Here is a 21,842-nt window from a genome sequence, read left to right as displayed (position 1 = left end):
CAAAATGCATCACCTCACACTTCTCTGGGTTGAATTCCATTTACCACTTTTCTGCGCATCTGACCAGACCATCAATATCTTTGTGTAGCCTACAGCTATCCTCCTCGCTATCTACCACATGGCCAATCTTTGTGTCGTCTGCAGACTTCTTGATCATGCCCCTTACATTTACGTCCAAATTGTTAATATGTACCATATTTCAGAGGGCATTTTAAGAGTCAACCACATTGCTGTGAGTCACAAGTAGGATAGACCAGCAGATTTCTTCCCTAAAGGGCATTGCTGAACCAGATGGGATTTTACAACGATCGATAATGGTTTCATGGTCACCATTAGACTAGCTTTTTAATTCCCAGATTAATTGAATTCAAATTTTACCATCTACCATGGTGGGATTTTAACCCATGTCCCCAGAGCAGTAGCCTGGGTCTCTGGGTTATTAGTCCAGTGACATTACCACTATGCCACTGCCTCCCCAGTCCGATACTATTCTTTCTTGTGCTTCCATGTCAAGTCATCATGTCATGTAAATTTGACAAAGTTATAATACTCATTATTTCCCATCTCAATGCAAAACTGTGACTGAGCTCTACTGGAATGAACATTTATAAGTTATGTTTGAGATTTGGAGTGTGAAACTTAGCGATTATATGGAACTTTTTGCAGTAAGTACAAATAGGCGGCACAGTGGTGCAGTGGTTAGCACCGCAGCCTCACAGCTCCAGGGACCCGGGTTCGATTCCGGGTCCTGCCTGTGTGGAGTTTGCAAGTTCTCCCTGTGTCTGCGTGGGTTTTCTCCGGGTGCTCCGGTTTCCTCCCACAAGCCAAAAGACTTGCAGGTTGATAGGTAAATTGGCCATTATAAATTGTCACTAGTATAGGTAGGTGGTAGGGAAATATAGGGACAGGTGGGGATGTTTGGTAGGAATATGGGATTAGTGTAGGATTAGTATAAATGGGTGGTTGATGTTCGGCACAGACTCGGTGGGCCGAAGGGCCTGTTTCAGTGCTGTATCTCTAATCTAAAATACTTCAATAGATCAGACCAAGAAGAGCACTGACATAGCTAACTCTGATCTTAGCAAGCTTCTAAATGTATTTATTTTTCTTAGGGTTCACTAAGTGTGTTATTGGTGGACCACCATATTACTTGGCCTTCGATGGTTTGGTTCATCACTTCACGGGTAAACGTCTATATACTCTAGTGGAAACATCTAGCATTCCCGACAGACTGCAGGAGTTCAGGATTATTGGCAAAAATACACATCTGAAGGAAAGGAAAGGCATTGCTCACCTGCAGGAGATCTTTATCGAAGTGTATAACCATATTGTTCAGTTCAAAGAGCAGCGGAAACTTGTGGTGAGTTGGCAAGCCAGCATTAATTGAATAGAAAATCTCGGCCTGTACAGAATAATTCCCTATTTCAATTTTTCAAACGGTACCATTGCAGAGTCTAATATGTTGCTTACATGACTGGTTTTAAAGCTGATTCAGTATTTCATCTCCTGCCATGTTTTGTAGATTTATAAATCATAAGTAATTAAAACAAAAAAATCAAAAGCAAATTAAAACTGCAAGAGCAACGCCATTGAGCTGCAGTAAAGACTAAAGGTGTATGTCAGTAATGTGTAACAGTGGTGATCACAGTAAGGAATGAATGGCTTTCTTACAGGTGGATGGTGAACTGGTAAAGCCCCCAGTTCAGCCTCATGATGGCCTTCGAATCTATCAGAAATCCAACAGACTTCACCTGGAAACAGACTTTGGCCTAGCTGTCAGTTTTGATGAAAAAGAAAACTCAGGTACCACTTTGTTGTTGGTGGTTGTAATTAAGTTTTCAAGGGGTATAAATTAAGTTTTTGATATTAGCAAACTACAGTTAGCAATTGATTTTCAATACAAACCACTGATTCGCTGTCTAATCTTGATTCCAACTATTTAAAATTGCATTTATAACAGTGCTCTGCATTAAGCAGTTTTACTGACGATAGTGGCATTAAGGGAAGTTGACATTCAGAGTTACAAAAACAACCTGCCCTTGCACGTATCATATAAACTGAAGTATTAGAATCATACAACACAGAACGAGGCCATTCGGCCCATCAAGCCTGTGGAAGCTCTTTGAGAGAGCTATCCAATCAGCCCCACTCCTCTGCTCATTCCCCATATCCCTTCAAGTATTTGTTCAATTCCTTTTTTTATCCTTTCATAGGATGTGAGCATCGCTGGCAAGGCCAGCATTTGTTGCGAATCCCCAGTTGTCCTTGAGAAGGTGGTGTTGAGCTGCCTTCTTGAACTGCTGCAGTCTGTCTGGTGTAGATACACCCACAGTGCTGTTGGGAAGGGAGTTCCAGATTTTTGATTCGGCAACAGTGAAGGAAAGGCAATTCTAAGTCAGGATCGTGTCTGACTTGGAGGAGAACTTGCAGGTGGTGGTGTTCCCATGTGTCTGCTGCCCTTGTCCTTCTCAGTAACAGAGATCATGTATTTGGAAGGTGCTGTTGGAGGAGGCGTGGTGAATTTGCTGTAGTGCATTTTGTATATGGAACACACTGCTTCCACTGTGCACCAGTGGTCAAGGAAGTGAAGTTTTAAGGTGGTGGTTGGGGTGCCGATCAAGTGGGCTGCTTTGTCCTTGATGGGGTTGAGCTTCTTGAGTGTTGTTGGAGCTGCAGTCATCCAGATAAGTGGATAATATTCCATCATACTCCTGACTTGTGCCTTGTAGATGGTGAATAGGCTTTGGCGAGTCACGAACGAGTTACTCGCTGCAGAATTCCCAGCCTCTAACCTGCTCTTATAGCCACAGTATTTATGTGGCTGGTCCAATTAAGTTTCGAATCAATGGTAACCCCCAGGATGTTGATAGTGGGCGATTCAGTGATGGCAATGCCATTGAATGCCAAGGGGGGATAGTTAGATTCTCTCTTGTTTGTAATGGTCATTGCCTGGCATTTGTGTGGCATGAATGTTACTTGCCACTTATAAGCCCAAGCCTGAATGTTGTGCAGGTATTGCTGCATATGGACACAGACTTCTTCAGTATCTGAAGAGTTGCAAATGGTACTAAACATTGTGCAATCATCAACAAACATCTCCAGTTCTGACCTTATGATGGAGGGAAGGTTATTGATGAAGCAGCTGAAGATGGTTGAGCTTAGAACACGACTCAAGAATTCCTGTGCGATATCCTGGGCCTGAGATTATTGGTCTTCACAACCACAAACGTCTCCCTTTGTACTAGGTATGACTCCAACCAGTGGAGAGTTTTCCCCTAATTCCCATTGACTTCAAATTTGCGTGGGGATCCTTGATGCCACAAACAGTCAAATGCTGCCTTCATGTCAAGGGCAGTCACTCTCACCTCACCTCTTGAATTCAGTTCTTTTGTCCATGTTTGGACCAAGGCTGTAATAGGTATGAAGCCGTGTGGCCCTGGTGGAATCCAAACTGAGCATCGGTGAGCAGGTTGTTGCTGTGTAAATGCCATTGATAGCACTGGCTGTGACACCTTCCATCACTTTGTTGATGATCGAGAATAGACTGAACAGTTTTGAAAATTACGATTGAATCTACATCTGCAAATGTTTCCTTTACAAGTAATAATCCGATACCAGGTATTCTGTAGAAACTTGTCTAACACACACAACATCCTGACTTGGAAATATATCGTTGTTCCTTCACTGTCACCGGGGCAAAATTCTGGAATTCCCTCTCTTACGGCACCATATGTGTATCCATGCCACATGGACTGCAGCAATTCAAGAAAGCGGCTCACCACCACTTTCTCAAGGGCAATTAGGGATGGTCAATAAATGCTGGCCTTGCCAGCCATGCTCACATCCCAAGAATGGATAAAAAACCATATCTGTTCATTCATTTTTTTGACATTAGTAAAACCATATAATCCTGCTGTGATTGCTGCTTTATATTAAAATTTTAAAAAATGGTTATACCAACAGTTTCACCAGGTCAGGACACTGAGCCTTAGAAATGAGGTCAGTCCTGGGCTCAATCCCCTTTCTGTTAAGTTAGTGGATGTCAGCAGGAGGTTAGGGACAAGAAAATCATTCAGAGGTCTTATTCCTGTTTGCTATTCAGTGACCAATGTTCTCTCTAAGCTGCACACGTTGCGCAACAATTGGCAATATGCTGCACAGGAGACAAACAGGCACATGCAAGCAGCGGTCCCTTTAAGATGCACAGTCATGTGGCAGTCTTAAAGGGACCGCTGAGTGCAACAAATGGACTGCGCACAGCAAAGGGGAATTAGAGGGAATGTTGCCTGTGACCCCTCCTAGAAGAGCTCGCATGGTTGTGTGTATGCGTGCATCGGATGAGAACAGGTTCAGGTTTGCTTCTGCTGCTCCTCGCAATTAAATAGTTTAGATATGAAGAATGACCCATGGAACTGCATGTCAGTGAAGAAACAAAGCCTGCAGGAGAGGAGGGAAGAAAATCGGCAAGAACTAATAAACGTTGAATGTTTACTTGCAGTATCTAGCAAGATCATTACCAATCTGATCATGTGTTTCCCATGTCTCATTAAATAATTACTGAAATATAATCATCTAAAGGTATTATTTTTATGGCCAAACCAGCAGTAATATTGGGCACCTATGTGATTTATTAATGTATAGACGAAGATGGACTTCACTTAGGGTGATTGCACTGTAGTGTTGATGTACTCTGAAAGTTTAAAACCAATACTTGCTTGTGGAATGCGATGCCCCCAGCAGCAAGGGATGTTTATTACTTTTGATAGGCTCCTCAGTGACTGCACTGTTGACTAAGGTTGAATCTGAGTTTTGAAAGAAGATTAACTGACTGATTATGAACTGCTGCTACCTGTTATAATGATGATTCATGTCTTTGTGCCACAGCAAAGGCCTATTGATTAGCCCTGCCTTATCTTCCTGATTGCAACAACCAGTGCAAGAGACTAACTACATTTGACACAAATTCCATTATTTTCTCAGAGTGTTTGGAAAATTCATTAAAAAATTGTGCTATAGGCTGAGTCCCTTCAATAAAACCCGGTTAATTAGTTGTGCAGCTATCCTTGAAACCACAACAAGACTTTATAATTTTGACAGGGATTTCTACTTAAAGGATGAAGCACTAATTAAATTTAAGGGATGTTATTAATTTGGTATGATTGGCTCAGATACTGACCCTTTGCAGAAGTAGGGATGGATTTTGTCGGGTTGGCGGTGGCCCTGACAGTGAGCCTGAAACCCGGGGGCAACGCCACCTCAGCCGTTTGGGGGAGACCTGGCTAGATTTTAGGCCCATCGTGCAGCAGCTGTCGGGGCTCTCATCCCTTTAATGGATGAGAGCCTGCCTCCGAGAACTGCCGGCCAGTTGGTGGCCACTGCTGGGTCTGCATCCAGCTGGGGGATGGGGGACTCAGCACTGGATGCTGCTTGCAGCAAGGTAAGTGGGGTCAGGGGTTGCTGGGGCCAATCAGGCAAGCCCCTTGCCTGAGTGGCCCTGGTGAGGATGTGAGGGGGGGGGGTGGTTGGTGAGGGCTGGGGGGAGGGTGCCGCAGCCCCTCCGTGAGCTACAGAATGCCCCTTATCTCACAGGGAAGCCACTATTTCAAACAGAGTATTTGAAAGACAAGGATAGATATTGAAACTGTAATGTATAGAATTACATAGAAAGTGCAGCACAGAAATAGGCCATTCAGCCCATCTGGTCCATGCCAGTGTTTATACTCCACACGAGCCTCCTCCCACCCCTCTTCATCTCAACCTTTCAGCATATTCTTCTACTCCTTTATCCCTCATGTGTTTATCTAGCTTTCCCTTAAAGGCATCTATACTATTTACCTCAACCACTCCCTGTGGTCGCGAGTTCCACTCTTTGGGTAAAGAAGTTCTCCTGCCTTATGTAAATGATAACATCTAGCATGAAATAAGATTATAGGTGAAGGTTGTAATCTAAAATAATTATCATGGCAGAGAATGTTCACGTATTTCATTTTCTCTCTCTATAGACATCACTCTTCCCATTACCTACAAGAAATGGGTTCGAGGATTATGTGGCAATTTTGAGGGAAAGAACAAAAATTATCCAACAAAACCTGTTGGAACAAGAATTACTGAAGTGAAACATTTTGGTGAAAGTTGGGATAATGATGAGATTAGGTCTACAGCTGGTGAACCAGAAGCTGCAGGGAGACAAAGGTACGTGTGTAAAAGCTCCCTTCTGACGAGTGGTATGATGATGGTTAGGGTGTAATGATGGGAGTGGAGATGTAAAGTGATTATACTGGTTTACAACAGGCTCTATCCAACTGTCTGTGCATCATAGCGTCTACAATATTAATAATATTACAATATTAGGAATGAAACCGGACGGACCACCCGGCATCGACCTAGACACCAGAAACGACAACGGCAAATCCAGCCCTGTCGACCCTGCAAAGTCCTCCTTACTAACATCTGGGGGCTTGTGCTGAACTTGGGAGAGCTGTCCCACAGACTAGTCAAGCAACAGCCTGACATAGTTATACTCACGGAATCATACCCTGACAGACGATGTCCCAGACACTGCCATCACCATACCCAGGTATGTCCTGTCCCACCGGCAGGACAAAAACAGCAGAGGTGGCGACACAGTGGTATACAGTAGGGAGGGAGTTGCCCTGGAAGTCCTCAACATCGACTCTGGACCCCATGAAGTCTCATGGCATCAGGTCAAATATGAACAAGGAAACCTCCTGCTGATTACCACCTACCACCCTCCCTCCGCTGATGAGTCAGTACTCCTCCATGTTGAACAGCACTTGGAAGAAGCACTGAGGGTGGCAAGGGCACAGAACTCTGGGTAGGGGACTTCACTGTCCATCACCAAGAGTGGCTCGGTAGCACCACTACTGACCGAGCTGGCCGAGTTCTAAAGGACATAGCTGCTAGACTGGGTATGTGGCAGGTGGTGAGGGAACCAACAAGAGGGGAAAGCATACTTGACCTCGTCCTCACCAATCTGTCTGCCGCAGATGCATCTGTCCACGACGGTATTGGTAGGAGTGATCACTGCACAGTCATTGTGGAGACGTAGTCCTGCCTTCACATTGAGGATACCCTTCATCGTGTTGTGTGGCACTACCACTGTGCTAAATGGGATAGATTTCGAACAGATCTAGCAATGCAAAACTGGGCATCCATGAGGCGCTGTGGGCCACCAGCATCAGCAGAATTGTACTCAACCACAAACTGTAACCTCATAGCCCAGCATATCCCCCACTCTACCATTACCATCAAGCCAGGAGACCAACCCGGGTTCAATGAAGAGTGCAGGAGGGCATGCCAGGAGCAGCACCAGGCATACCTCAAAATGAGGTGTCGACATGATGAAGCTACAACAACACAGGACTATCTGCATGCCAAACTGCGTAAGCAGCATGCGATAGACAGAGCTAAGCGATCCCATAAACAACGGATCAGATCTAAGCTCTGCAATCCTGCCACATCCAGCCATGAATGGTGGTAAACAATTAAACATCTAACTGGAGGAGGTGGCTCCACAAATATCCCCATTCTCAATGATAGGGGAGCCCAGCACATCAGTGCGAAAGATAAAGCAGAAGCATTTGCAACAATCTTCAGCCAGAAGTGCCAGGTTGATGATCCACCTCGGCCTCCTCCTGATGTCCTCAGCATCACAGATGCCAGACTTCAGCCAATTCGATTCACTCCGCATGATATCAAGAAACGACGGGAGGCACTGGATACTGCAAAGGCTCTGGGCCCTGACAATATTCCGGCAATAGTATTGAAGACTTGTGCTCCAGAACTTGCCACGCCCTAACCAAGCTATTCCAGTACAGCTACAACACTGGCATCTACCCTGCAATGTGGAAAATTGCCCAGGTACGTCCTGTACACAAAAAGCAGGACAAGTCCAACCCGGCCAATTACCGCCCCATCAGCCTACTCTCAATCATCAGTAAAGTGATGGAAGGTGTCATCAACAGTGCCATCAAGCGGCACTTGCTTAGCAATAACCTGCTCAGTGCTACTCAGTTTGAGTTCTGCCAAGGCCACTCAGCTCCTGACCTCATTACAGCCTTGGTTCAAACATGGACAAAAGAGCTGAACTCAAGAGGTGAGGTGAGAGTGACATCAAGGCAGCATTTGACCGAGTATGGCATCAAGGAGCCCTAGCAAAACTGAGGTCAATGCGAATCAGGGGGAAAACTCTCTGCTGGCTGGTGTCATACCTAGCGCAAAGGAAGATGGTTGTGGTTGTTGGAGGTCAATCATCTGAGCTCCAGGACATCACTGGGAAGGCCCAACCATCTTCAGCTGCTTCATCAATGACCTTCCTTCAATCATAAGGTCAGAACTTGGGATGTTCGCTGATGATTGCACAATGTTCAAAACTATTTGTGACTCCTCAGATACTGAAGTAGTCCATGTAGAAATGCAGCAAGACTTGGACAATATCCAGGTTTGGGCTGATAAGTGGCAAGTAACATTCGCGCCACACAAGTGCCAGGCAATGACCATGTCAAACAAGAGAGAATCTAACCATCTCCCTTTGACATTCAATGGCATTACCATCACTGAATCCCCCACTATCAACATCCTAAGGGCTACCATTGACCAGAAACTGAACTGGAGTAGCCATATAAGTACTGTGGCTACAAGAGCAAGTCAGAGGCTAGGAATCCTGCAGTGAGTAACTCACCACCTGACTCCCCAAAGCCTGTCCACCATCTACAAGGCACAAGTCGGGAGTATGATGGAATATTCTCCACTTGCCTGGATGGGTGCAGCTCCAACAACACTCAAGAAGCTCGACACCATCCAGGACAAAGCAGCCCGCTTGATTGGCACCCCATCTACAAACATTCACTCCCTCCACCACCGACGCACAGCGGCAGCAGTGTGTACCATCTACAAGATGCACTGCAACAACACACCAAGGCTCCTTAGACAGCACCTTCCAAACCCGCGACCTCTACCAACTAGAAGGACAAGGTCAGCAAATGCATGGGAACACCACCACCTGCAAGTTCCCCTCCAAGTCACACACCATCCTGACTTGGAACTCTATCGCCGTTCCTTCACTGTCGTTGGGTCAAAATCCTGGAACTCCCTTCCCACAGCACTGTGGGTGTACCTACCCCACATGGACTGAAGTGGTTCAAGAAGGCAGCTCACCACCACCTTCTCAAGGGCAATTAGGGATGGGCAATAAATGCTGGCCTGGCCAGCGACGCCCACATCCCATGAATGAATAAAAAATAAACTATCAAATGATTTGTGCAGTAAATAAAAAATTGGCTTCAAAAATTTGCACTTCTATGTTGGGTAAAATACCAGTTTGTTGTTACAGTGTAAAGAATATATAGTTTTTGCCGTACAATTCATAATAGCCTTGCACTAGTAGTGAGATCAGCAACTATTGCTGCACCATCAGAATCACAGTGAATTGATAACTGCAAATCTAACCGGTAAGAGGGGTTTTAGTAGTTAACCTTGCAAGGCAATTGCAGTTGAAATTGCTTCTAACTTTCCTATTAAAATTTTTCCTACCTCGAAAGTATGCATCACTTTTCCCTCTTCAACATTTAATCAGATGCCAGTCTGTGTGGGGCTCCTGGATTTCACTACACAGCAAATACCCAATTTCCAACCAGCGCACATGTGTTGGACAGGCCCCTCATTGCAGAAACGTGATGCCTTAACCTGACAACAGATTCAAAGACCTGTAATTTCTCCCAGGAGAAAGGTTGAGCGAGGGAAGACTGACAAATGCCATAAGCTGCATTCCTGTAAAGTTAACCTGGTTTGGGGGAATTAGAGAGAGTGACATGTATACACGAGTGGGCGCGCACACACACACACATTAAAAAGGGCCCCACAGAGACAATCCCCACCGCAAGGCCTGTTTTCTGAATCACAATGGAGAATGTGTGACAAAATGGAAAATGCTGGAAACACTCAGCATGTCGATCAGTATTTAAGAAGAGACAAGGCAGTTTAATGAATTCAGGTATATACTGTACATCAAAGTGGAAGCATCCTTTTTAATGGAGAGTTATTTGGAATAATTTTCTGATTGCATGCTGGTAGCATGGAACTTTGCCCATTGAGAGGGCACGTTGGAAAATTGCAGAGTGTGCCCACAAGATTCTAAGCAAGGTTTCCTACTCCCACTGCATGCTTGAAAAGTACCCCCATTGTTTCCTGTTGCTAATACCAGATACCAGGCACCTGTAAACAGAAGGTGATATGACCATATAGTACAGCTGTGTATTCACCTCTGAAGTATAACCCTAAGCAAAAGACGCTATGGTATGGGTGAGTCTGTTTTTGATAGAACTTCCATTCAGCCAGATACAAATTAATGTGCTCTGCTTGAATGACAAATTAATTTATGGATAAACAGTTGATTATCACCATGAATGCCTCCGGTTTATGTGTACATTGAGATGCTGAACCTAGTCTGCTTGTTATTTGAATGCAGGCAACACCCTATTACAGATGAAGACCTTGAAAATATTGAATTAGACACTGGATTTGGCATGCCATGCAGCAAAACTGAACTAAAGCTCATAAAAAGCACCAACTACTGCGGAATAATTTCTGATCCAGTTGGTCCGTTCAGCAACTGTCACAGATTCATCTCACCAGAGCAGTATCAAATGTAAGAATCATATATTTCTGTGAACTGAACATGCAGTTTGACTACCATCATTATCCGTACCCTGACTTGCACCAAGTCCCATTTATCCATCATTCCTGTGCTCCCAAACCATGTTAGCTCCCCATCTATCAACATTGCAATTTTAAAATTCTCATTCATCCTTGTTTTCAAATCCCTCCATGGCTTCACCCCTCCCTATCTCTATAATCTCTTACATCCCTACAACTCTCGGAGATCTCTGAGCCCCGCCAATTCTGGTCTCTTGAGCACCCGATTTTAGTCATTCCACCATTTTGGCCATGCCTAAACATCTCCACCTCTCTACCTCTCTTTCCTCTTTTAAAATGCTCCTTAAAACCTACCTCTTTGACCAACTTAAAAGCAAAATACTGCGGATGCTGGAAATCTGAAATAAAAACAAGAAATGCTGGAAATACTCAGCAGGTCTGGCAGCATCTGTGGAGAGAGAAGCAGAGTTAATGTTTCAGGTCAGTGACCCTGCTTTGGAACTGGCAAATATTAGGAATGTCAAAGGTTATAAGCAATTAAAGTGGGGGTGGGGCAAGAGATAACAAAGGAGAAGGTGTACATTGGACAAGGCCACAGAATAGCTGACCAGGTGGTCATGGAGCAAAGGCAAACAATATGTTAATGGTGTGTTGAAAGACAAAGCATTAGTACAGATAGGGTGTTAATGGACGAAAAATTGAACAGCAGCAAGTACAAACATGAAAAAAAACAGTGGGTAAGCAAACTGAACAAACTAAGATGAAATAAAATAAACATGCAAAAAAAAATAGTAAAAAATGTAAAGAAGGAAAAAGTAACTAAAAATGAAAGTAAAATGGGGGGCCCGTCATGCTCTGAAATTATTGAACTAAATGTTCAATCCGGCAGGCTGTAGTGTGCCTAATCGGTAAATGAGATGCTGTTCCTCGAGCTTGCGTTGATGTTCACTGGAACACTGCAGCAAGCCCAAGGTAGAGATGTGAGCATGAGAGCAGGGGGGGAGTGTTGAAATGGCAAGCAATCGGAAGCTCAGGGTCCTGCTTGCGGACTGAGCGGAGGTGTTCCGCAAAGCGGTCACCCAGTCTGTGTTTGGTCTCCCCAGTGTAGAGGAGACCACATTGTGAACAGCGAATACAGTATACTACATTGAAAGAAGTACAAGTAAATCGCTGCTTCACCTGAAAGGAGTGTTTGGGGCCTGGGATAGTGAGGAGAGAGGAGGTAAATTGGCAGGTATTACACCTCCTGCGATTGCAGGGGAAGGTGCAATGGGAAGGGAACGAGGTGGTGAGGGTAATGGAGGAGTGGACCAGGGTGTCGCGGAGGGAATGATCCCTTCGGAATGCTGACAGGGGAAGGGAGGGGTAGTGGCATCACGCTGGAGGTGGCGGAAATGGCGGAGGATGATCCTTTGGATATGGAGGCTGATGGGGTGGAAAGTGAGGACAAGGGGAACCCTGTCACGGTTTTGGGAGGGAGGGGAAGGGGTGAGGGTAGAGGTGCGGGAAATGGGCTGGACATGGTTGAGGGCTCTGTCAACAACAGTGGGGGGGAGTCCTCGGTTGGGGAAAAAGGAAGACATATCAGAAGCGCTGTCATGGAAGGTAGCATCATCAGAGCAGATGCGTCGGAGACGGAGAAACTGGGAGAATGGAATGGAGTCCTTACAGGAGGCAGGGTGTGAAGAAGTGTAGTCGAGGTAGCTGTGGGAGTCGGTGGGATTATAATGGATATTAGTAGACAACCTATCCCCAGAAATGGAGACAGAGAAGTCAAGGAAGGAAAGAGAAGTGTCAGAGATGGACCATGTAAAGGTGAGAGAAGGGTTGAAATTGGAAGCAAAGTTGATAAAGTTTTCCAGTTCGGGGCGGGAGCAGGAAACGGCACCGATACAGTCATCAATGTACCGGAAAAATAGTCGGGGGAGGGGGCCTGAGTTGGACTGGAATAAAGAATGCTTGACATATCCCACAAAAAGACAGGCATAACTAGATCCCATGCGGGTACCCATAGCAACACCTTTTACTTGAAGGAAGTGAGTGGAGTTGAAGGAGAAGTTGTTCAATGTGAGAACAAGTTCAGCCAGGCGGAGGAGGGTGGTGGTGGATGGGGACTGGTTGGGCCTCTGTTCAAGGAAGAAGTGGAGAGCCCTCAAACCGTCCTGGTGGGGGATGGAGGTGTAGAGAGATTGGACGTCCATAGTGAAGAGGAGGCGGTTGGGGCCAGGAAACTGGAAATTGTCAAAATGACATAGGGCATCAGAAGAGTCATGGAGGTAGGTGGGAAGAGACTGGACCAGCGGAGAAAAGATAGAGTCAAGATAGGAAGAAATAAGTTCAGTGGGGCAGGAGCAGGCTGAAACAATGGGTCTTTGACCAAATCTTTGGCCACTTGTCCTAATATCTCCTTATGTGACTCAGTGTCAAATTTTGTTTGATACCTCTCCTGTGAAGCATCTTGGGACATTTTCCGACATGAAATGCAAGTTGTTGTATCATTTCACCAATCTAACAATCCTCACCACATTGGATGCTGTATTCTAACCATCTATACGAGAAACCTCTTAAACATACACAGTCACAAAATCTAAAGATTTTAACTAAACGCTGTATTTTTCTTTCAGTATAAAATAGATACAAGTTAACAATTGAACAAGGACACATGTAAGCAGAAATAATCAACAATGTCCCTTTCCAGTGTTAGTCGATGCCTTTCGCACATTGAAAGGCAAATGACAATAACTTGTTGGAGAGACTTGGTACAGACTGTGAACTACTTATTCTTTAGGTGATGTAGCCTTATTTCAGGACAGAGGGTAGAAGAATGATTAAAAACCTAATTCTGAACTGCCACTTAAGAGCAATATTAGCTCTACAAATAAATGTAGAAAGAAGTACTTCTGCATTCCACAGTATTCACTGCTGTAAGTATCAGGTGGCCGCATTCTCCCCGCATTCCTGGCCCGACGACAGGCTTTCTTCTGCACCTGCACAAAGAGAATACACTTAGTTAGTCACATTGTACGGTGAATGATAAAAATTGTTATTTCCTTCAATTTAAATTACTATTTTTCATTCTAGGCACTGCATCTTTAGCATGTGCACCTTGTTTAATGTCACTGAGATGCTGTGTCCCAGCCTAGAACAATATGCACTGCACTGTCAGGAGCATGAAGTCACTCTTGGAGACTGGAGGAAAGACACCTTCTGTGGTATGGATTCTATTGTTACATTCTCTTTACATCTTTTGCTTTAAGACAGGTGATGCCCAAGTACTGTTGGGGTGCTTTCACACTGTAATGTTAGTGTGTAGCAGTTTGCTTTGTACCAATACTGCAGCTATCATGTAAATGCAGCCTGAAAGCGGATTCAGGGTTGGAACTGACATTGGAGAAAGAGGACCAAGACCCACTGGAGAATGTAATCTCACTTTGTATCGCTCCAGAGTCATTTTGGCTCGAGATGCCCGATTTAAACTCGACACATTCAGCTGTGCAAAAACAGCATCACATTAACACTAAACATGTAGTGTGAATGCATCATTAGCAACTGAATAATTTAAGATCTATAAACTTAACACATTTATATGGCATTCCTCCATCTGTAATTTTACTGCAGACATAAACTGATTTCTTAAAATTTGCAGCTTAGATTTTTGTGTGTCATCTAGCTTGCAATGAACATTTGCATTATTATAATCCACAGAGATGGCCTGTCCAGCAAATAGTCAACACAAAAGGCAAATGTCAGCCTGCCCTGCTTGCTGTGGTAACCTTGCTGCCCCATCAGAATGTGAAGCACCCACTATGGAGGGGTGTGAGTGTCTCCCAGGCTTTGTACTCAGTAATTTCCAGTGTGTTCCCTACAAAGACTGTGGATGCACCTATCGAAACAAGTATTATGAGGTAAAATCAGTATTGTTGGTTTCTGCAATAGTTTGTAAATCAGTGGGGAGTTGGGGGCTTGGTTTAAGTTATGGCCTTCTGAAACTGTGGTGCCCTATTACATGTCTGTGTAAAGATCATCTCAGCTGCTCCAAAGAGTTCTAAACTTTCAGAAGTCATTCTTGAGACTAAAGATTTTAACACTGACTGTCGAAGGCTGCAGTTCAGAGTAGAGAACTATGATTTAATTGATGAAACCAAAAATACAATACATTCCACATAAAGTAGCTGTGGTTTGTCCAGACAATTAGAAAACTGGGAACAGCTACTGTCCAACACAAGTATACAACATTCACCTGGTTGACCAGACAGAATATCATTCAGCATGAACAAACTGTACATCATGCATTTTGCTTCAATATACTGCCACACTTGGCTCTCTTTGCCTCCCAACTTTCTCACTGCATCAATCTATATATACGATTGAACTGATTTTCTTGAGAATCGGAAAACTTGGAGAGATGGCTGTGACTTATCCCTTTGAAAAGAGAAGGCTGAAGTGAATTGATAGTAGCACTTAAGATTATGATTGTCTTGGTGAATGTTGATCCAATTAGATTTTTCTGTCAGCTGCAAAATTCCAGTCAGTTCTTGGACACTTCTCTGGTAGAACATCTGGTCAGGGTCCAGACAGCAGGAGAGAATGCAGATCATCCAGGATTGTGCCCTGTGGAAAAGACTGCAAGAAATTCCCATGTGAAAAAGGGCGAATATTCTGACCTGCGCCTCACCGCCAATTACCTTAAATAAAAGTGTCAATCACCCCATTCGGAGCAATAGGCTAAAAAATTACGATTTAATTGAGCTTTTCCCTCCTTGCCTCCCTTGGAACAGCTTTGATTTTGCTGCTGGTATTTTGGGACAGGCAATGCTGATGTGCCCGATAGGCATGGGTTGCTTGCACCGAACGTGCAAATGATGCCATCCCCACCATTTGGTGCCCCAATTTCTGTAAGTTCAGCTGCCATTATTCCACACTTCGACTGCAGCCTACTCAGAATTTTAGGACCAAGGGGTTAAATTAAGGATGACAAAGGAAAGTGGGATCTACTGGTAACATTTTTCCAGAAAAAATGAACAATTGGAAGACACTACCAGCAAGGCTATTTAAGCAAAAATAGATGACAGAGTCAAAAGGAACTATGCAAGCTCCTGTCAGCAAATGGTATTCAGTGTTATTGGATTTAGAAATGTGTCGAGGAGATCTTGGATGGATCGACTAAATGATCTATTTGTGTCTAAAGATTGTTACTATGTTCTTGATACAAATATAATTTCTCTTTGTCTTTTGCTGATAGGTTGGGGAAAAATTTATGACTGAAGATTGTTCTGAGACTTGTGCCTGCATTGGTACAACAATAGTTAACTGTACAAGAACACAATGTGCTCCCAACACAACCTGTACCACTGCTCGTCTCATCAGAGGATGCTACCGATGTAAGAGCATACTTTGTCCTTTTAATCCACATCAACTAGATACGGTAGCTTTTAACTTTCACCATTGGGTGGAAAACCAACAGTAAAGAATCTTTCACCCAAGGGAAGGAAAAATGAGATGGGTGTATAAAAAGTGTCTGATCTGCTACCACCAGTTTACAGCCCAGTGGTGAAATTAACAATTTACTTCTCACAGTCTCTGCCTCAGCACCTATCTGGAGGAGTGATTCTGCATTAGGTGCTCAGCATGGAATGATGCTCACGAGGAAATTATGGACAAAATCAATTGATTTTCCAACAATTTGTATTTTTAATGCAGAAATTGTCCTAAGGAGGCACGTAATTTCCTGGGCAGCTTTCCCCACAGACACAAGGAGTGCCTGAGCATGAAATCGACTCTCTAATCCTTTTCATCACAAAGAGCTGCTAGTTCCACTACCACAGCATTGCCTGCCTCCGCCACTACCTCAGCCCATCTAGGAACATAGGAGCGTAGGCCATTCAGCCCATCGAGCCTACCCCGCCATTCAATATGATCATGGCTGATCATCCACTTCAATGCCTTTTCCCCACACTATCCCCATATCCCCTTATGTCTTTTGTATTTAGATATCTCTCAATCTCTGCTTTAAACATACTCAATGACTGAGCTTCCACAGCCCTCTGGGACAGAGAATTCCAAAGATTCACAACTCTCTGAGTAACGAAATTTCTCCTCATCTCTGTCCTAAATGGCTTCCCCTTATTTTAAAATTGTGTCCCCTGGTTCTAGAACCCCTCCCCCCCCCCCAACCAGGGGAAACAGCTGCATCTACCCTGTCTATCCCTTTAAGCATTTTGTAGATTTCGATCAGATCACCTCTCATTCTTCGAAACTCTAGAGAATACAGGCCCAGTTTCCCCAATCTCTCTTCATGGGACAGTCCCGCCATCCCGGGAACAAGTCTGGTGAGTCTTCGTTACACTTCCTCTATGGCAATAATATCCTTCCTAAGGTAAGGGGACCAAAACTGCACACAGTACTCCAGGTACGGTCTAACCAAGGTTCTATACAATTGAAGCAAGACTTCACTACTCCTGTACTCAAATCCTCTTGTCATAAAGTCTAACATACCATTAGCCTTCCTAATTGCTTGCTGCACCTGCATGTTAGCTTTCAGTGACTTATTGACAAGGACACCCAAGTCCCTTTGTACAAGTACACTTTCTAATCTCTTACCATTTAAGAAAAACTCTGCACATCTGTTCCTCCTACCAAAGTGGATAACCTCACATTTTTCCACATTATATTCCATCTGCCACATTCTCACCCACTCGCTAAGTCTGCCCAAATCCCCTTGAAGCCACTTTACACCTTCCTCACAACACACATCCCCACCTAATTTTGTGTCATCTGCGAACTTGGAAATACTACATTTGGTCCCCACGTCCAAATCATTGATATATATTGTGAACAGCTGGAGCCCAAGCACTGATCCCTGCTGTACCCCACTAATCACAGCCTGCCAATGCGAGAATGGCCCGTTTATTCCTACTCTCTGCTTTCTGCCTGTTAACCAATCTTTAATCCATGCCAGTATATTACCTCCTTTCCCATTTGCTTTAATTTTGCTAACCAACCTCCTTTGGGGGACTTTATCAAAAGCCTTCTGAAAATCCAAGTATACCATGCCCACCGAATCCATCTGCTGCTGAAAATCTCTATGTCACCTCCAATTGGCCTGTTCCAGTGCTGTCATGCCCTAGTTCATCAGGCTGCTGCCTCTGACCACCCAGTTCTCAGATCTATGATCACCTATATCATCAACTTGTGCTCAGCCTCTAACTTAGTTTCAACATCTTTCAAAACTGCTATTATCATTCCCATCTCAAAAAACCCCTACTCTCATTCTTTGAGCCTCTCCAACTACTTCCCACCTTTAACTTCCACGTCAACACGTTGCCAGCACCTTAAGACCCTCTCACGCTTCTTCCATTCCTCCACTACCCGAGCTGAGTATCCACTTCTATCAATCACCCTATAAAACATTCTGAACCGTCTCCTTGTACATAATTTGCAGTCTAAAAGTGTAAGTTTTCATTGTTGAAACCTAATATCTGGATAACTCTTTCCTCCATTACCTCACTAGCTACACTGTGATAATCACATGATTACAGTTTTTTTTGTAATTAATCAGGTAAATTTATTTTAAGATGTTCCTGTCATTAGGTTATGGAATGAGGGGCCGATGCTGCCCTCCCATCTAGGATTTCCACAAATAGCAGGTGCATCATTGAAAATTGCAGGAGTGCAGTTGGAAAATACAGGCTGCATAACCATGGTTTCCCACAAGTTGCTTCCTTCAGGGGTCATTCCTAACTGGATCATCGCAAGAGCTCACTGAATGTGTAATGATACCCTTTTAAGATCTGCTTTTTTGTGAGCTGAACACAGTCCACATTATGGCAACTCACGCTCTAAACAGAGCTGCATTGCTGGCTTTCCAGTACAGATACATCAGATACTGACAATGCCATGGTCACAGTTTATTCATCTTGCTTAACCAGATCCTGCTGGATTAGGCTGCGTTAAGCTGCTGAAAATCTGTGAATTGTCCGCTTGTACTCCAGTTTAAATTTTCCAAGGTTTTAACTCCATGGGCACTTTTGTGAGCCATCTGTCCTTTTGTTTCTACGCACAGCATGTTGATACGACATCTAATTTACTGGGGCATGAGACTGGATGGGTGGGGCAGGAGGAGAGAAAGTCATCCCAAGCTAAAATAGTCCCAGGCAAACATTTTCATTTCATACCCCATGCTCAAAAGATGTCTGGGAACAAGATCTAGCCAGATAAGGGGAAGACACACAGGCTATATGTTCCTGTTAGTGCACTTGGGCAGCAAAGAGCAATAGGCATAGTGACAGGGGAAAATCAGGCAGGAACGATTGCAGCTGTATAAAGAAGCTTGCCCATTATAGCTGTGCAATTCTTCCTGTACAATTTTCCTCCATGCCCTACCCTTTATGCCCAATTGCAATAGGAGGAATATCTTCCCTATAAGGCAGACAAGCCATTTCAAAATCGACCACTGAACATCCCATAGCCATCTTTATATTGTAAAAAGAAACAACAGTGAGTAAAAGGGCACTAACTTATATATATTTTGTTTATACCACAGCATCCAAACATTCTGGGCAGCAATTCAGAAGATCACAAAAACCCTGACTGGTGGCATTACCACCTTCCAGATCCAGACCTTGTTTAATGAGCCCACTTGCCAGTCATCAAAAACTCCAATGGGCTGAAAATTAGCTCTTCCTTTTGGCAGCAAGAAGATTCATCCCAATAGTGCGATGAATTGAAATTGTTCTGTGAACATGCACAGATAAAGTAGTTGGATATATGCCAATCTGCATGATACTGGAGAAGTACCAGTCAAGAGAGGCTAAACACACAGCTAGAAAGAAAGAAATACTTTCATTTATTTAGCACCTGTCAGGACCACCAGACATCTCAAAGTGCTTTACAGCCAATGAAATACTTTTTTGAAGTGTAGTCACTGTTGTAATGCAGGAAACATGACAGCCAATTTGTACACAGCAAGCTCCCACAAACAGCAACGTGACAATGACCAGATAATCTATTCTTTGTGATGTTGATTGAAGGATAAATATTGGCCAGGAAACGGGGGATAACTCCCCTGCTCTTCTTCAAAATAGTGCCATGGGATCTTTTATATCCACCTGAGCAAGAAGATGAGGTCTTGGTTTAATGTTTCATCTGCAAGACAGCATCTCTGACAGTGCAGTACTCCCTCAGTACTGCATTGCAGTGTCAGCCTTGATTTTTTGGGCTCTAGCCCTGAAGTGGGACTTGAACCCAAAACCTCGTGACTCAGAGGTGAGAGAGCTACCAACGGAACCACGGCTGACACACCAAAGCCCACTATGAGCAGCATGCTGAACAAAATCTCAATCCAGTCAGGATACTCAGTCACACCGCTCACTTGTCACCCCTGCAGAACCTCAATAACACTCCACTCTAATTCAGCATGGGCAGTGCTACCTATGCATGTTCCACTTTGCTAAAACACTCATTGCATATGTCGAAAATATCAATTGATGAAGTATTGTGTGAACAGAATGTAAACGGACTGAACCTAAAAGGGGTAATGGAGGGAAAATCATGGGGAATGTGAGCTAAATGTATTCCCATCAGGTGAGACTCTGTACTTGGAGTGTGAACATGCAAAAAATTACCCTGAAACGTTAATGTGTGTTTAAGCTTCTTAAAACAATTGTCAGTTATCAGAACTTTTAGCCTTACGATGCCTGTTAAAACAGAAATTAATAGACTGTTGCTAAGGGAGAATGAAGACATAAGTACTCTTATGTGAGCACATTTTAATGCTATTCATTTCTGTTCTTGTGTAGCTGGCCCCTGTCTCAATGACCCATGTGAAAATGGTGGCATTTGTCAGGAGGTAACTAATGAAGCAGATGGTTCTCAGAGCTTTCATTGCCATTGCCCAATAACCCATGAAGGGCCTCACTGTGAGGAAGAAAAGTCACAGGATGGTAAGACTGCATGTAACAGAGAGCTACAGAGACTGGTTTAAATACTATATCATGATTATTGAGCAGTAAAGTGGGGGTGAAACTGCTATTGACTAACTGAATAACTAACGTATGAATATGGAAATACATCAGTGACCATAAGCCTTTTGCATTTCAAAGTAGCTAGTGTCAGCTTGGCTCAGTTGGTGGTACTTCTGCTTCTTAATCAGAAGGTTGTTGATTCAAGCTGAACACCAGGGCTTGAGCACACATTGGCTGATTTTCCTTCTTTCTCCTCCAGCCCACTGGGTGTGAGTCAGATGAAATGCCCACAAAGGGCTGAATTTAATGACCATGGTTGTGGCCCCATCCACTGGCCAGAAAGCCGGGGGCAATGCTGCTGTGGCTATTTTCAGAAACTCGATGGAATTCAATGGCAATCAGGCAATTAACTACCTGATGTTGGATCTCACCCCCAATTTAAGGGTGGAGGTCCCACCTCCAAGAACTGCCAGCCAATCAGACAGCTCTGCCGTCCCACCAGTGCCACCGGGAGCGGTGGCCACTGCTGGGACTGCAGCAGGCCCAGACAAACCAGCATGGAGGAATCTGTGGAGTCAAGGTGTGCTTGTGGGGCTCACTAGGGCCAGGCAAGCAAGTACTGAAAACGGGGCAGGGCAGAAGGTCAGTCTTGAGGGTGGGGAGGTCTTTCAGCAGGGCGCACCTTGCCACGGTGGGACCTCTGCTTGGGCCACAGGATGCCAGATCAGGAGGGCCCCAACCCACCCTGAGCCCACAGCTTTTACTGAGCAGTTTCCCCATGCAATTAGGGTTCCATGCTGCCGATGGAACACCAGTGGCAGCAAGAGGAAGGCCATAATTGGCCACTTAAGGGCCTCAATTGGCCTCCAGGTGGGAAGACCATCTTCAGCTTTCTCCAACCCTGACAATTGAGGGGAGTCGGGAAGCCGATGAGCACTCTGCCCCACGCCTCCCCTCCCGATTCTATGGACCCCCCTGCCTCCCAGCCTGCTTCCAAGGGTGGAATTAAATTCTGTCCCATGTGCTCTGCTTGGCATGACCTGAACCCACCTTTATTTCAGGCTTGACCCCTGTCAGGGATGAATGGGAATGGCTGCCATCTTCATGGCCTTCAAGCAGCTATCCAAACAGCAGCCAGAAGGCCTCTTCATACCATGTCTGTTTGTCCAGGCTTCTCAGATCCTTCAATCTGAGTGGTAAGCAGAG

The 21,842-nt window shown here is 44.5% G+C and overlaps 1 protein-coding gene across 1 annotated transcript in view; it reads left to right on the top strand.

The window, feature by feature from the left end:
* Positions 1-21,842, top strand: part of LOC137375088 (IgGFc-binding protein-like) — a 115,349-nt gene that overhangs the window by 80,749 nt on the left and 12,758 nt on the right. Inside the window, exons 61-68 of the mRNA XM_068041715.1 lie at positions 1,113-1,360; positions 1,674-1,803; positions 6,003-6,192; positions 10,487-10,666; positions 13,756-13,886; positions 14,380-14,579; positions 15,917-16,055; positions 20,472-20,615. Of these exons, the coding sequence (XP_067897816.1) occupies positions 1,113-1,360; positions 1,674-1,803; positions 6,003-6,192; positions 10,487-10,666; positions 13,756-13,886; positions 14,380-14,579; positions 15,917-16,055; positions 20,472-20,615 (1,362 nt within the window). The remainder of the gene's footprint in view (positions 1-1,112; positions 1,361-1,673; positions 1,804-6,002; positions 6,193-10,486; positions 10,667-13,755; positions 13,887-14,379; positions 14,580-15,916; positions 16,056-20,471; positions 20,616-21,842) is intronic.

This window comes from Heterodontus francisci, chromosome 11 (genome assembly GCF_036365525.1).
Source record: "Heterodontus francisci isolate sHetFra1 chromosome 11, sHetFra1.hap1, whole genome shotgun sequence".
NCBI lineage: Eukaryota > Metazoa > Chordata > Chondrichthyes > Heterodontiformes > Heterodontidae > Heterodontus > Heterodontus francisci.
This window is presented reverse-complemented; position numbering and strand designations above follow the sequence as displayed.